General features: G+C 36.3%; 1 protein-coding gene across 4 annotated transcripts in view; it reads right to left on the reverse strand.

Annotated features, from left to right (window-relative positions):
* The window catches only part of cadm1a (cell adhesion molecule 1a), a 508,053-nt gene extending 498,094 nt beyond the window's left edge, over positions 1-9,959 (reverse strand). For all 4 annotated transcript variants that reach the window (XM_056446059.1, XM_056446061.1, XM_056446060.1 and 1 more), the window contains exon 1: positions 9,844-9,959. In XM_056446059.1, the coding sequence (XP_056302034.1) occupies positions 9,844-9,934 (91 nt within the window). In that variant the 5' untranslated portion in view covers positions 9,935-9,959. The remainder of the gene's footprint in view (positions 1-9,843) is intronic.
* Positions 9,960-13,712: the final 3,753 nt, after the last annotated feature.

Raw genomic sequence — 13,712 nt, forward strand, 5'->3', positions numbered from 1 at the left:
CTGTTCAGGGACTGCATAAAAACACATGATTACAGGCATTTGGGGCTTGGTGTCTGCTTTTCTATATGAGAGATGATAGATTCTTTCACATTACTGCTTTGAAGCATTACAGTAAGCATGCAATTTTCAATAATGCTCATGTTTTCAAACATGTATAAACATTGACATTTCATAGATAATTCTTCAGTTTGTTTGTATTTATAATAATGCTTCAGTTGGTTTGTATTTGCAGTGAAAAGCTTAGTGTAATATACACAACCCAGGCTCATTCTGATTACATACCCCTATATACCACATTTTCACCCTGTTATTTACTTCTTTGTTTTACTTCTGGCTTTTTTTGTCTTACCTGCTTTCTGGAACTGTTCTTCACCAGACTTGAACCCCCTTGTCACGGTCAACTTCGCTCTGCATCTCAAGTTTGCCTACATACATGGCGAGCTAACTGGACAAACTGGTAACAGCGAAAAAAACGTCCATACAAAGATACGCAGTCAGCTGGTAAGCAAGAAAAGGAATGGCGTCATATCGCCCGTAGCGTTTGTTTTAAAGACAAAATCCAGCCATACGCACTTCTGGCTACATAATTTACAATCTCCAGAAATGTAAATAGGGCTATATTTTCAGAATGAGCTTGTGTTGAATATACAGTAAGTGCACTAGATTATCTACTTAGTTCACCCAAAATGCTAATTTGCTGTTACTGTAATTTACTCACCTTCAGGCCATCCATGATGTAGGTGATTTTTTTTCCTCCAGCAGAACATTTTAAAAAGCTCATAAGTCATTGCGTAACAAAAGCTCGTACTCTATTTTGAGAACACACTCAGAACTGTTTGCTGAGGCTTTAGATTAACAGTAATGAGGTTGTAATTAGTACTCAGTTTAGTAAACAGACTGATGGTTTCACTTTGGCCCAATCCCAATTCTACCCCTTAACCATTTTCCTTAACCCAACCCCTCGTTTTGTGCGTTCCCGTGAAGGGGTGTCCCAATTCTCTTTAGTTTGAAGGCGTAGGGCTAAGGGGAAGGGGTGAATAGCCCTTCGAACTGAGATTTTTCAGGACCACACTCGAAACCAAGGTGTAAGAAAATTTGCCAGAATACACCAGCTACAACAGCAGTATAGCTGCACCCAGAAGTAAGGAGATCCACAAATTAGTATTTTTTGTTATTATTACGAATTTTTACAACAAACAAGCATATGTTTTAATATATTCATAACCGCGTTCATGTTTTACCGTCATGCTTTTAAAAATAACGCAACAATAAAAACCACTAAATTTCGCTATTTATAATCCATAATAATAACTTCCGTACAGCAGTCCCACAACCGACACTCAAATCCCCTGTCAGAAAAGTCTTGTGGTTGGAAATGACCTTTTTACAGTGTCTGCTATAATGTTAATGCTGTTTTTGTGTGTTTACATAGATGAATATGGCCATGGTGTAAACACACAGTACAGTTATGATCTTATTGCCACATTATATCGTTATGATAACATGATATCATTCAAGTTAAATACTAAAAAATAATGCATCTGGAATAACTACAGCAGCTGTGATCTTCTGATCTCATATGAAGCATGAGATCGTGATAAAATATGATGTTTGCAGGTGCTGTACTGCTGTCCCACTTCTTAGGGGTAAATTTTGAAGCCCTTCCCCTTCACACTCTGTTTTAAGGGCCAAGGTGAAGGGTTAGGGCTACAAAAATAGAATTGGGATTGGGCCTTTATTAGACCAAAGTGTATCAATGTCACATTTTTATTTTTATTTTTTTTGGCTTTACAGTATGTTAAGTAAGTAGTTATCAGTGTGTTAAGTAAGTGCAGTTGAAGAGCAAAGAGACAGATGACTTGCATTATATGAATCATTTTTTCTTCTTCAATGTTCTGCTGAAGAAAATATGTCACCTGCATCCTGGACAGCCAAAGCAAATGTCCATCTGTTTAAGGTTAATGCTGCATCTAGCTCATAAACTGTAATCACATTGTGTTTACAGACTGTATTTTGAATATACCATAGATCACAATGGTTTTGTATCTATTTTGAGGTAAGAGCCACTTAAGATTTAAGCAAGGCTACTCTCCTGTTTTGGTCCAAACAAGCAATGGATCAATTCTCCTAAAACGATGCAAGGGAATCCGGATCTATAATAACTGTTAAATGTAATTCTAACCTGCCTTTGATATTGACATGAAAACCACAATCCCTGCGGTGAGTTAGCAAATACAAACAGAATTTTAATCTGATGTTGACCCAAGACATGACACTTCCAGAGAGGAATTCTTGCAGCGTTGTTAGATGAACATCGCAGATCACCCCAGCGGGCCCAGTGTACCGCATTTCACCAGACACTGAGAGATTACAGCCTGACCTATTTTGTTTTATTAGGAAAAACGAATCCTTTGACATAGTAGGTCAGAGGAGCCGGTATAAACGGAGCCGGTATATTCACCATAAAACAAACAGAGCTTATATGCACAGCCTTTCACATTTGCCCTTCGAGTGTGACCTGATAAAATAATTTTAATAAAGCCTAAAGTGGTGTGAAGAGGAACGGAACGATGAGTGTCAGCCATGTACATTGCTGATACGAAGCCCCGGCGATCTTAAATGCCGAGATGAAACAGGGGCGAGTGAGATACAAATTGTAATGTACCCAATGATTCAATGTCAGAACACAATAAAATGACAACCGCAAAAAATAGGCTCGCCGAGCGCTTGTGCATTGGCTGTAATGAATGGACGGAAACTCCAAAAGATTGCGTGCACATTTATCTTTTTGTCTGCATGCTGCGGCTCTAAGCCACAAAAAGCTCTGAACAATACAAGCTGTGAACAAAGAGAACTATCAAAGAACAAATTGTTATCCAAAAAGAAGAGCCAACAACTTCCAAGCCATTTAACATCTTCAATGGATCCAACAAGTTCAATTTTTGCTGGATGGGCCAAATGTGTAATCCAGCGTCTTGGGATTTCCGAACTATGAACAGACCAACCTCCAAGCATTTGACTTTGTAGTGATTTCTGAACCAAAGAGTTTGCTTTTATCTTCCTGTGTACTGCAAACGGAAAAACTCATTGGTGCTTATCAGAGAGCACTAAATCCTTATTTGTACAGGCAGAAGATAAATGGTTGTGCTTCCCAAGGGACCTTGCTTTATGATAACATACATATCTTCTTTCTCTTGATGGGAACTAGATACAGTATACTTTGAGAAAAGAGCAGCGATTAACCTTATACGCAAGATTTCTGAGTGGGTGAAGTGTTCTTAATGGTAATGCTAATGGGTGCTGGTAATCTCTATTTAATGAGAACTTGCTCAGTGTGAGCTGCAACATGATGGTATGGTAAACTGCTTCATCATCAGCAACACTCCAGCACAGAAAGAGAAGTGGGAGGCTGCGATGGCGCTGCGTTTTACAATTTGATCCTTCGGTTCATTGGCTGTCTGCAAAACAAGTTCACAGTTTCACTGAACACTAGAGTTCCAACAAGCACCAAGGCATACATGCATAAGACAGATTACAATTATAATTCAACAGCTAATGTTCGACAAGGGAACAGTGAAGTAGTAGGGCTGCACAATATATTGTTTTAGCATCGATATCGCAATTTGATCATTCGTTATAGTCACATTGAAGGATATGCAATGTTGAGTCTGTAATATAATTAAAATATTTTCATGTTTTTTTTTAGGCCCGTGACTGTATAATGATTTGTAAAGCCTTCAGGCATAATAAATTGTGCCGTTTGTAAGTTTCCGTTAGACTCAGAAAACGATAAAACACTATTTCAATTGTATCTTTTTTTGTAATTGTAATGATCCCAAGCAGTCTAAAATTACAAATTCTTTCCAAATAGAGATATTCAAGTCATCTGCTGAAACTGTAATCAAATCGCAATATATAATCGCAGAATAACAATTCCAATATCATGCAGCACTAATAAGTAATGTGACAAATAATGTTTATTAAACTTTAAACTTTATGAGTTTACCTTTACAGCATCAACATCGTAATGTAAATAAAATACATTAAAAATAAAGTTGTAATTAAAATACAATCAGTTAAATAAACTTAAGCATTCATTCAGTTGTTCATAAAACAACATGAGAGACCACGTAAACTCTAGCGCCGCCATTGGCAGCAGACTAGCACAGAAACTAAACTGAAAATACTAGTGTAAAATAAATGTTCATATTTTAAAGAGATGGCAGGGAAAATGGATTTAGCGCATTGCTTCTTGTCCGGACTGAGACTTACTTTATATTGTATATCTATCAGGCAGTGAAGATTGCTTATTTAAAAAAAAAAAAGATCTTAAATGTGGCGATTTTGTAATGGAAGCCGTTGGGCTATAGTTGTCTGAAAATTAAGTCCGTTTACATATACCCCATTGAACTATTTTTGCTCTGCCTGCATATGTGTTTGACTTTCAAAGAGTAATTCCATTGTATTTAGAAACCATCAAGAACAGTTTTAGCTGAAAACTTTTTTAATGTTCTACTGTAGGAAAAAAGAGTGAGGGTGAGCAAATGCAAATGTTCATTTTTGGGTGAACTATCCACTTAAAAAGAAAGATATGCAGTGCTACATATCATTTAATGTATTTTAAAAATAAAATAAAATATGTGTGTCAAACACTTATGTGATAATGTAGATTAGCATATGATTTAATAAGAAAGTATTTCCTAGAATCCTTTGGAGTTACAAACTATACAGTAAATAAAATTCAGAAGCTGCTACGCTTTTTACACCAAGCACATTTTGTTTGATAATCATCTCCTGGGTGACACATGAAGCGGATGATTGCATGACAATGATTCTTGGGCATTCTCTTACTCAGCAAACAAGCATCCCAGTTTGGTTCCTGCAGAATAAAGCATCCTTGTTGGAGTTTCACCCAAACAAAGGGTAATTTAGAAGAAATTAGGATCAAATAACTCATATGCTGGTCAGCATGTATTTTGCCTTCAGGGCCTCCATTACATTGAATGAAGAGAATGTCATTGCAGAATTTTAATCAAGGCACAAATGCCCTTATTTACTGAAATAAATACATAATTTTGTCCATGAACCATGTTCACAATGGGTATGAATAGAGGCTTTTGTCTTTGTCAAAGTCAATGAGTTCATTGATCATCTAGTGGTCTAGTGGAGTCTTGAATTGCTCTCAGCGTCTTGACTCATCAATCATTTTCATTCTGTCTGACCTTTGCTGAACCAAAGGAATTTTCACCAAACATCCATCCCCAAAGTGTCATTTTTCTAATTATGACATGCACAGTATATCATTTGCAGTACTACTAAAGTAAGCTTTAATGCAACAGAGCTAAATGATTTTTTCTAATAGAAACTCCATGACACCATAAGAATGTCCATCATCCACTGACACATGTATATAACAAAACATTACCAATAACACCAGTAATCTCTCTAGATACAGCCCAAACTGAAAGAATTAAGAGAGCTCTTGTCTCTCCTTGCGCTGTCATTTTTACAGAGCAAAGCAACCAATCAATAGCAAGGCGGGCATGGCAGACTCCAGCCGTAATCCTCAAAATATTCTTATGTGGATTAGCTTCTCCCCCAGCCATTTTCATTTTCACTCTGTAAGGTATTAGTCTGACAGCCAAGTGGAGCAAAACAAATAATACACACTTCAAAGGGGAAGAAATGTCTAATAACAGCAACCTGGTTAAGCTGCTGCTTGCCTTTTCCCTCTTTCCATATAAACTTATTTGCTGCAGGCCCTAAACAAATTATACCTGCTATATGCTGTGTACTAAACGTTCATCTGATTTGAAAGCATCTTCGCTGGCTAATGGAAACTGAGGAAGTCCCTGAAATATGAGGTTGTTGTCAAAGCAAGGTTGTTAAGCATAAGTCCCTGTTTCTTACATTGGAAGACATTGAGTGGAAAGGGCATAATTAAACAATGCTAAAAGCCACATAATAATGTGCAAAGAAGAAACTCCAAGCATTTAAAGAGTCAGAGTGGGTAGTAAGAACAAATGAATGGAATTTTGCACATGCTTGAAAGCCATATAAAGGGCTCCTTCACACCAAGGACGTAAGATAAGTCTAGTATAAATAAGAAGACATATTTGTAAAAGACATTGAAAATATGAAATAACAGCAAAGTCCACGTCACAGCTGTGATGATGATGATGATAATGGCAAAGAAGAAAAATATTGTAAGAATCACTTGTCTTTTCAACTGATGGATCAATAAAAAGTTTTAATTGTTGATAACCAATCAGAATACATTCAGAGTTCAAGCATTTAAAGCAGCAGATGTCACAACTATAGTTCAGTTTTACAATAACTGGAACAATGCTGAGCTTTGTGTTCATAGATAAACTTCCTGTGAAATTAAAATAATGTTTTTTTAGATGGTTTTTAAGATATCTATAAGCTAGTGTGTCCAAAACAATCACAAAATTTGTATTTAGAAAATATAAACACTTCTGTCTAAATCAGAGGTGGCCAAAGTAGGGCCCATGGGCCAAAACCTTTGGTTGGCCCATGGTAACCTTTGGCCCGCCATCCCATCTGAAAAGAGAGGGAAAATGATGGGGAGTTTGTTGGGGGCGAATGCCTTTGACAGAAACCGACATTTCAAATTAAATATAACCTTCTGTTTCTGTGTTTAATTGAGGAGCTACAAAAAAAGCCAACAAAAATTAAATGTTTCATTTAAATGTTATAAATGAATCAGACTTTTAAAATGTAAATACTGTCACTTGACAGACGCACAAGACATCGGCGAGCAGTCCAGACAAAGGCAGGACCAGCTCGACTAGTGTATTCAGCACTGAACTCCATTGTGTTATAAACGGGATTATTTATGTTTTTACTTTAATAAGTTCATTATAAAACGTAAAAATTCTACTGCAACATTATTTAATGTTTTAAAGCAATGTTTTAATACACAAATAAATTAGAAATTACCCATGGCAAATTTAATGCAATACAATTTGGTATATTTAAATTTTGGCCCTTTATAAGAAAAGGTTTGTGCACCCCTGGTCTGAACGGATCAATGATTCTTTTTGACATCACCTAACATTTTAGTTTCTCATCATTTTTTCTGACCGATCAAATGCTCTATAGTATCTGGCATGTCCTGCCCCCTTCAAGTCCCTTTTCATTTGATGCACTTGATCTCAACCACTCTCACTGGCATGAGCTGTAATAAAAACGAAACGCTATTAGTTGTTTTATTTATAAAGAGGAAGTGCTACTATATGTCCCACGCTGTCTTTATATTTCAGTTGTGATTATATCAAATTTTGGATTAAAAATGCACATTTCAAAGCACTCCACTGGACCTTTAATGTATAGTTATTTTTAACTATCATTCTTTGTGTTATCGAGCCTTGAAAAAAAACTTACTATTCACTTAACCTTAAGTGATTTCAAAGCTTTATGAATGTCTTTAGTCTGTTGAACACTAAAGAAGATATTTTGAAGAAAGATGAAAACCACTGACATCCATTGTAGGAAAAGCAAATACTATGGAAGTCAATGGGTACAGGTTTCCAGCTTTCTTCAAAATATCCTATTTGCTGTGAAAGAGGAGAGAGAGAAAAAAGGAAAACAGGTTTGATACAAATGAATGGTGAATAAATGATGGCAGAATTTTCATTTTCATCCCTTTAATTATATAATGAATCGACAAGAATCACAGAGGCATTGTTAATGCTTAGTCAAAATGTTGATTCAAACTAGTTAAAAAGCTTAATGCATAACATTATTGCTAATAAATTAAAACATTGAAAGTAAAGTCTAATATCATCACATTTTGCATTTAAAATCTATTCAGACATTTAAAATACATTTTGTATTCCCATACACTTTATTAATGTTGACTGCAACCAGCTCCGTTGATCAAACGATAATAAACTAACCACAGCAATAACTGTATCACTCATCATCACTCATTAGGCTATACTGACTGAACTGAAAACATTGTATTACACGTGGTGAAAAATTTACATATTTCAGTCACATGACCGTGATGAAATCACAATCTGACAAAATTATCATAATGATTTCATGTAAATAGCAAAAATCATCCTAAGGGGACATGTAGGAACTTAGAAGCAAACCGGTTTTTCTACGGTGTATGTCTAAACATATCCTTGGCAATGAGCACCGCAACCAAGCGCATTTCCAGAAAGTCCCTTGTTTTGACAAGACGTGTGTCTAATTTCTCTTCCAAAAGTGAAAGCAGCTTTGTTTTGTGTGACACCTTATTTCCTAGCATCGTTATGCGGAGAGATTAACCCATACACACTATCTACTCTTTAAACTAGCGACGCGGCAAACGCAGAACCTCTACATCAACGCAACGCGACAAAACTCCCGTCATAAACAAATAGGCGATATTTGCAGCATCCGAGCATTGCACAAGCCACGTTATTATCCTAAGTGAAAAGATCCGCACTTGTTGACTACGAATGCGACAGACATGAAAAAATGTACTCGAATGCTCTTCTCTAAAGAATATCCAATAAATAATGTCCATATAAATAATATGATCTGATATAAACATCAATGCAATGAATGACGGAGGAAACCTTGGCAGTGCCACAAGCAACAAAACATTCCCTCAGCAGCGAGGACTCTACAAATTACCCCCAACGTTATCAAAAAGTGGCTCGTTTACGTTTGGTTTGAAGCAAATCTGCTTCAGTGGTTCCTAAAGTTTCGTATTTAAACGACTGTTTCTTTTCTTAATAACCAGAAGTGTAAACAGTAGAGAGAAGCAGCGCGCGGATGCTGCCAGTTCAGTGCGAGCAGTCACACATATGCGCTACTCTGACTTAAAGGGACAGTTCCCCCAAAAATGACATTTCTATCATTTATTCACCCTCATGCTGTTCCTAAAGCAGAAGCTGCGTCTTCGGACTAGGAGCACAAAGGGAGAACGGAATGCCTTAGTCACTATTCACTTTTATTGCATCTTTTCAAAAGAATCAAACGGATGGGGACTGACCCTGTCATGCTCCCTCCGCGTCTCCTTTTGTGTGCCATTAAAGACAAACAGATTTGAAACGACCCAGGGAACAGTTAAACGACGACAGTAGCAATTTTATGTGAACTGCCCCTTTAAAGCAAATTCACTGCTTCTGATCTCAAACCAAAAGCGTCAATGCGTATTGCTAAACTTTAATGAACTCATTCACAGGCTGCACGAAGCGTAGGTGATGATGTTCGCGGTCCGTGATGCGTCGTAACTGCTCTTGTTTTCACAACCCATATCAATGACTTGCAAACTCGCAAAGGCTCAAATTGACTGCGAGTGTGTGATTTGACAATCACATATGAGCAATCTAACTGAAAGGAACTGCGATACAAATCCTTTACAATAATCCGTCCAAAAGAGAGCTGATATTTCAGGACGATGATGCTGCTGAGCTTTGCTTTCAGTAAATGTTAGTTTATGTTCCGCTTTCCAAAAGATAGGGTATATAGAGAGTGCTCTGCGGCTTTTCTTAAGCGCTGGTAAAACAATGTTAGTTTTTGTATGGAAGTGAAACATCCCGCTTCTCCCGCATGAGAGACCCGCGGCAAAAAGCCATCCGGGAAACATCCGCAGACTTTACCGCGTCAAAGTTAAAAGAAAGGCTCAGACAAGAATCAAATATGATTTTCACACACCAGTTTGAACAACACACATATAACTTTGTAGCACATCAGCTACTTTGAATCAAGACGCCTCACTGTGTACAAATGTCCGCACGCCGCGAATGTCCGTCGCGCTTGCTGAAAACCCTTTTTTGCCATAAACACACAGGCAGATGAATCTAAAAGCGCAGTTCCTACCTGTATGGATAGCTGCCGAAATGGTGATTAAAATGAGGAGAGTAGCGAGAGATCCGTTGCTCGTGTTCGCCATGTTGGACACCTGCTTCATTCTGAAGCTCGTGAGTGAGTTGGGCTTCACCTAGAGCAACGGGAGCTGCGCGTGAGGAGATGCTAAAGGGCGGGAACAAATGCCCATTCAAAAAGAACGTCAACACATTTAACCGGGCCACTGCATGATTTATAAATAGATATGTTTGTTTCTAAAAAGAAAGATACATTATCAGAAGAAATAAACTAAATTTTCTCTTTACAACAAATACAATAGTAAACATATAGCTTATAGTATCAACATATTATATTGCAGTAGTTACGTTTGTTTGCTATATTAAATGTATTATTCATTATATAATACAATATTACAATATTATATATATATATATATATATATATATATATATATATATATATATATATATATATATATATATATATATATATATATATTTAAATGTAAGGTAATCAAAATAATAATAACCTATTATTATTATTATTATTATTATTATTATTATTATTATTATTATTATTATTATTGATGAGAAAAATTATTACAAATTATAATTATAATAATGATTATTATGATTGTATTGACTAATATTATTATATGTGAGTATTGAAAGTGCTATTTCTACTAATGATAATGATGATAAATAAATAAATGTGTAAATAAATCAATCAACAAAACTACATTTTGGATTTAATTTACATTTATTTAATACAATTATTATTTTTATTTATTAAAATGACTAAAATATTTTAATATTTCCTGTAAATATATTTGTTGTGTCAATAACAAATAAATAATCCTTCAACACAAGGTCTTTAAAGAAAAAGGGTGCCTCTAGTGGCGTTTCCTTTCTGGCCTCTCACCCTCTCTCTCTTTCACACACACTCTCTCACACACACTCACACACATACAATCTCTCTCTCTCTCTCTCTCTCTCTCTCTCTCTCTCTCTCTCTCCCCCCCCCTCTCTCGCTCTCTTCATGATGATATTTTGAAAGAAATTTCAGTTGCACTCAGTATTTACTAAAATAATACAAATGAACATCAGAAGTTATATTTGATTGACTGTGAACATAACAGTTATTAAAAATGCAATAACGGAATATAAAAATCAATGAAAAATGCAGTAAATTAATGCAGAAGAGACTTGAATATAGCATATCAGAAGCACACTGATATGCGTAATCAGCTCATAAGTATTCAGAGAAAAACACTTCCTCTGGTTCAGATATCTCCTTCCCCAATATGAAAGGGACTTCTCATCAACATAATTATGTTGACTTTTTAATATAAGTTAATTGGGTGCTTTCTCAAATTGACTCGCAGTTGGAGCCAGGGTTGAAAATTGATAAGGTAATCCAGGTAGCTCTACCCTTGGTGGCTCATTATGCTAATTCACTTGGAAGGCTCACAGGGCAAGTGCTTTGATTTTCTGGAGATGAACAGGAATTAAAGAAATGTTTATACAAGATTCAGATTTTGATGATACACCCTAAAGCTTACGGCTGAACATGACTTACTAGGTCCATTTTTACAGTAATTGTGGAAGGATTTATTCTTAGGACGTAGTGACTGATGGGTGCTGGAAATAAAACCGATATGTTTAGAATCTGTGATAAGACCAAAAGTAGAAGTAAGCAACTTCTTCCTCGTGGAGTTTTTCGTCCCATGAGGTTGGTTTATAATAAGCATAAAGTTCGGTCTGCTTTAGTTATGCAAAGATCAGTGAAAGGTTACTAGCATTAAGATTTTATTTTGTATTCAAGATTCAAGCTAGCATGTAGGATCAAAGCTGCATCTCAAAGTTTTATGCAGCCATGAGATGCATAAGCACTCTTTCACAACCATCAGACGCACTGTTGTCAGTGATGTAAAATACATTTTAGGGTACACCTTACCTTTAAAGAATATCAAAGCCTGTGTTAGATGAAAGAAACATCCCAGAGTGGACAACAGACTTCGCAATCTCATGTCAGAAACCAAACAGTCGTGTTTTGACCTTGCTGTCCTGAAGGTTCACTAGTTTCTTCAGATAAATCTCGGTGAGAGGTTTTTAGTTAATGAAACCTTCCTGTTAGTTATTGATTTGCCTCAAGGGTTTTGTTCTTGCTTTCAAATAAGTGATATTCATTTGGTATCAACACTAGAGTGCACACATCGTCCCATGACACTAACTCAGCAGGGCTCCTCTATAATTATTCATTTAATGACTTTCCCAAAGCACACGATTTTGACAGGAGGGGGAGAAATGATATTAACTCTAAATGAAGGATTTGTACAGTAGAAACATTTGGCTCAGAGGATGAATAACTTTGTGGAAAATAGACTATTCTTCAAAACAATACTGGTTTAGTTTTTAATGTACTGTATGCCTAGATATGATAAAGTACACAATGCTATATCTAAATATTTCTGTAAAAAATTATATATTTTTGTTTATACAACAGTTCTGTCTGGTTCTCTAATCTAATGGCTGAGAGCCATGCGATATTCTGCAATGTAAGAACTCAAACAGCCTCTTCACTCTTGTGTATTACTCTGCTCACATAGAGTGACAGCAGACCAATAAGCTTTAAAATATTGCAGCTGTTGGACAACATAATGTGCTTTTGAGGCTTTTTTAAGTGCGAATGTAGTTGTTTAGATTGCAACGTATGCAGTTTATTAATAAGGATAGTGCCTTTTTAATATTTAAATTTAAAAATATTTATAATTTCGCAGGATGTAATGCCTGCATCCATCAGCCTGTCATTGAGCAGAGCAAAGACAGTTGACATTGTCTATCTACAAGATGGCCACTTAGACCACATAATAAGCTCTTAGAGGAGAAATGATTGGTGTATTTTCAAACTACAGCTGATCAAAACATTAAAAAGCTGGTGAGTGACATCCTAAGTCAATCTCTCTCTTTTGTATGTTGTAGTGCTGTATTTATACAGTAGCATATAATTGTAGTGTATTAAGTGTGAGATGGGACTCACATATCAGGAATGTACAGTATGTATTTTGTGTTGGCCACTATTTGTATAACCCTGAGTTACTTTTTGGTTGACCATCTGTTTGTTTCTAATGCGTCTCTTATTTTCATTACTGCAGACTAGTCCAGTAATGGATAGAAAGAAGAAATGCCTGTATGTGTTTAGCTTTTTTCTTATCACAAACACAACAGTAATCTGGTAGTTTTTGCTTGGCGTTGGCTTTTTCAGGGTTAATTATTGTGATCTCCTGGTTACAATAGAGAAATACTGAGAAATCTCTGTAGACTGATGGCATTTCATGCCGTTTAGCTTCATAATCTTAAAATGTCAGCAAAATCACCTGTTTTGTCATCACTTTAGACAGTACGCTAGAGAATCATTCAAGTAGTTCTAAAGTGACGTTGGTGAAGTAGCAACATATCTGCTGTTCTGACGTCAGCTGCAGATTTGAATGAATGGGGGAAGAAAGTAGTTCCTCATACAAAAGGGTTTCAAGACTTTCCTTCTTTACTGTATATACACGCTTATGCTGTCAAACTGTAAATGCAATATCACACTTGCAGCAGTGCGATATGGCTGTACATCCTCACTGGTGGGACACTAAGCACACAATGCACGCTTCCCACCAGAGCCAATATACAGCCATATCGCATTTATATAATTGTCAGATCAAGAAGAAAAGGCCAGATGATAAATGGTTTTGCCAAACTGAGCCTGTTTTTTCTCAAGGTTTTTTCCTTCACTTTCATCAATTGGTGAAGTTTGTTCACCACTGTCGACACTAGCTTGCTTGGTTCGGGACTTGTGGAGCTGCACATAGATGGATTTGTTCTTCACTGAAGAAC

This window comes from Danio aesculapii, chromosome 21 (genome assembly GCF_903798145.1).
Source record: "Danio aesculapii chromosome 21, fDanAes4.1, whole genome shotgun sequence".
NCBI classification, from domain to species: Eukaryota; Metazoa; Chordata; class Actinopteri; order Cypriniformes; family Danionidae; genus Danio; species Danio aesculapii.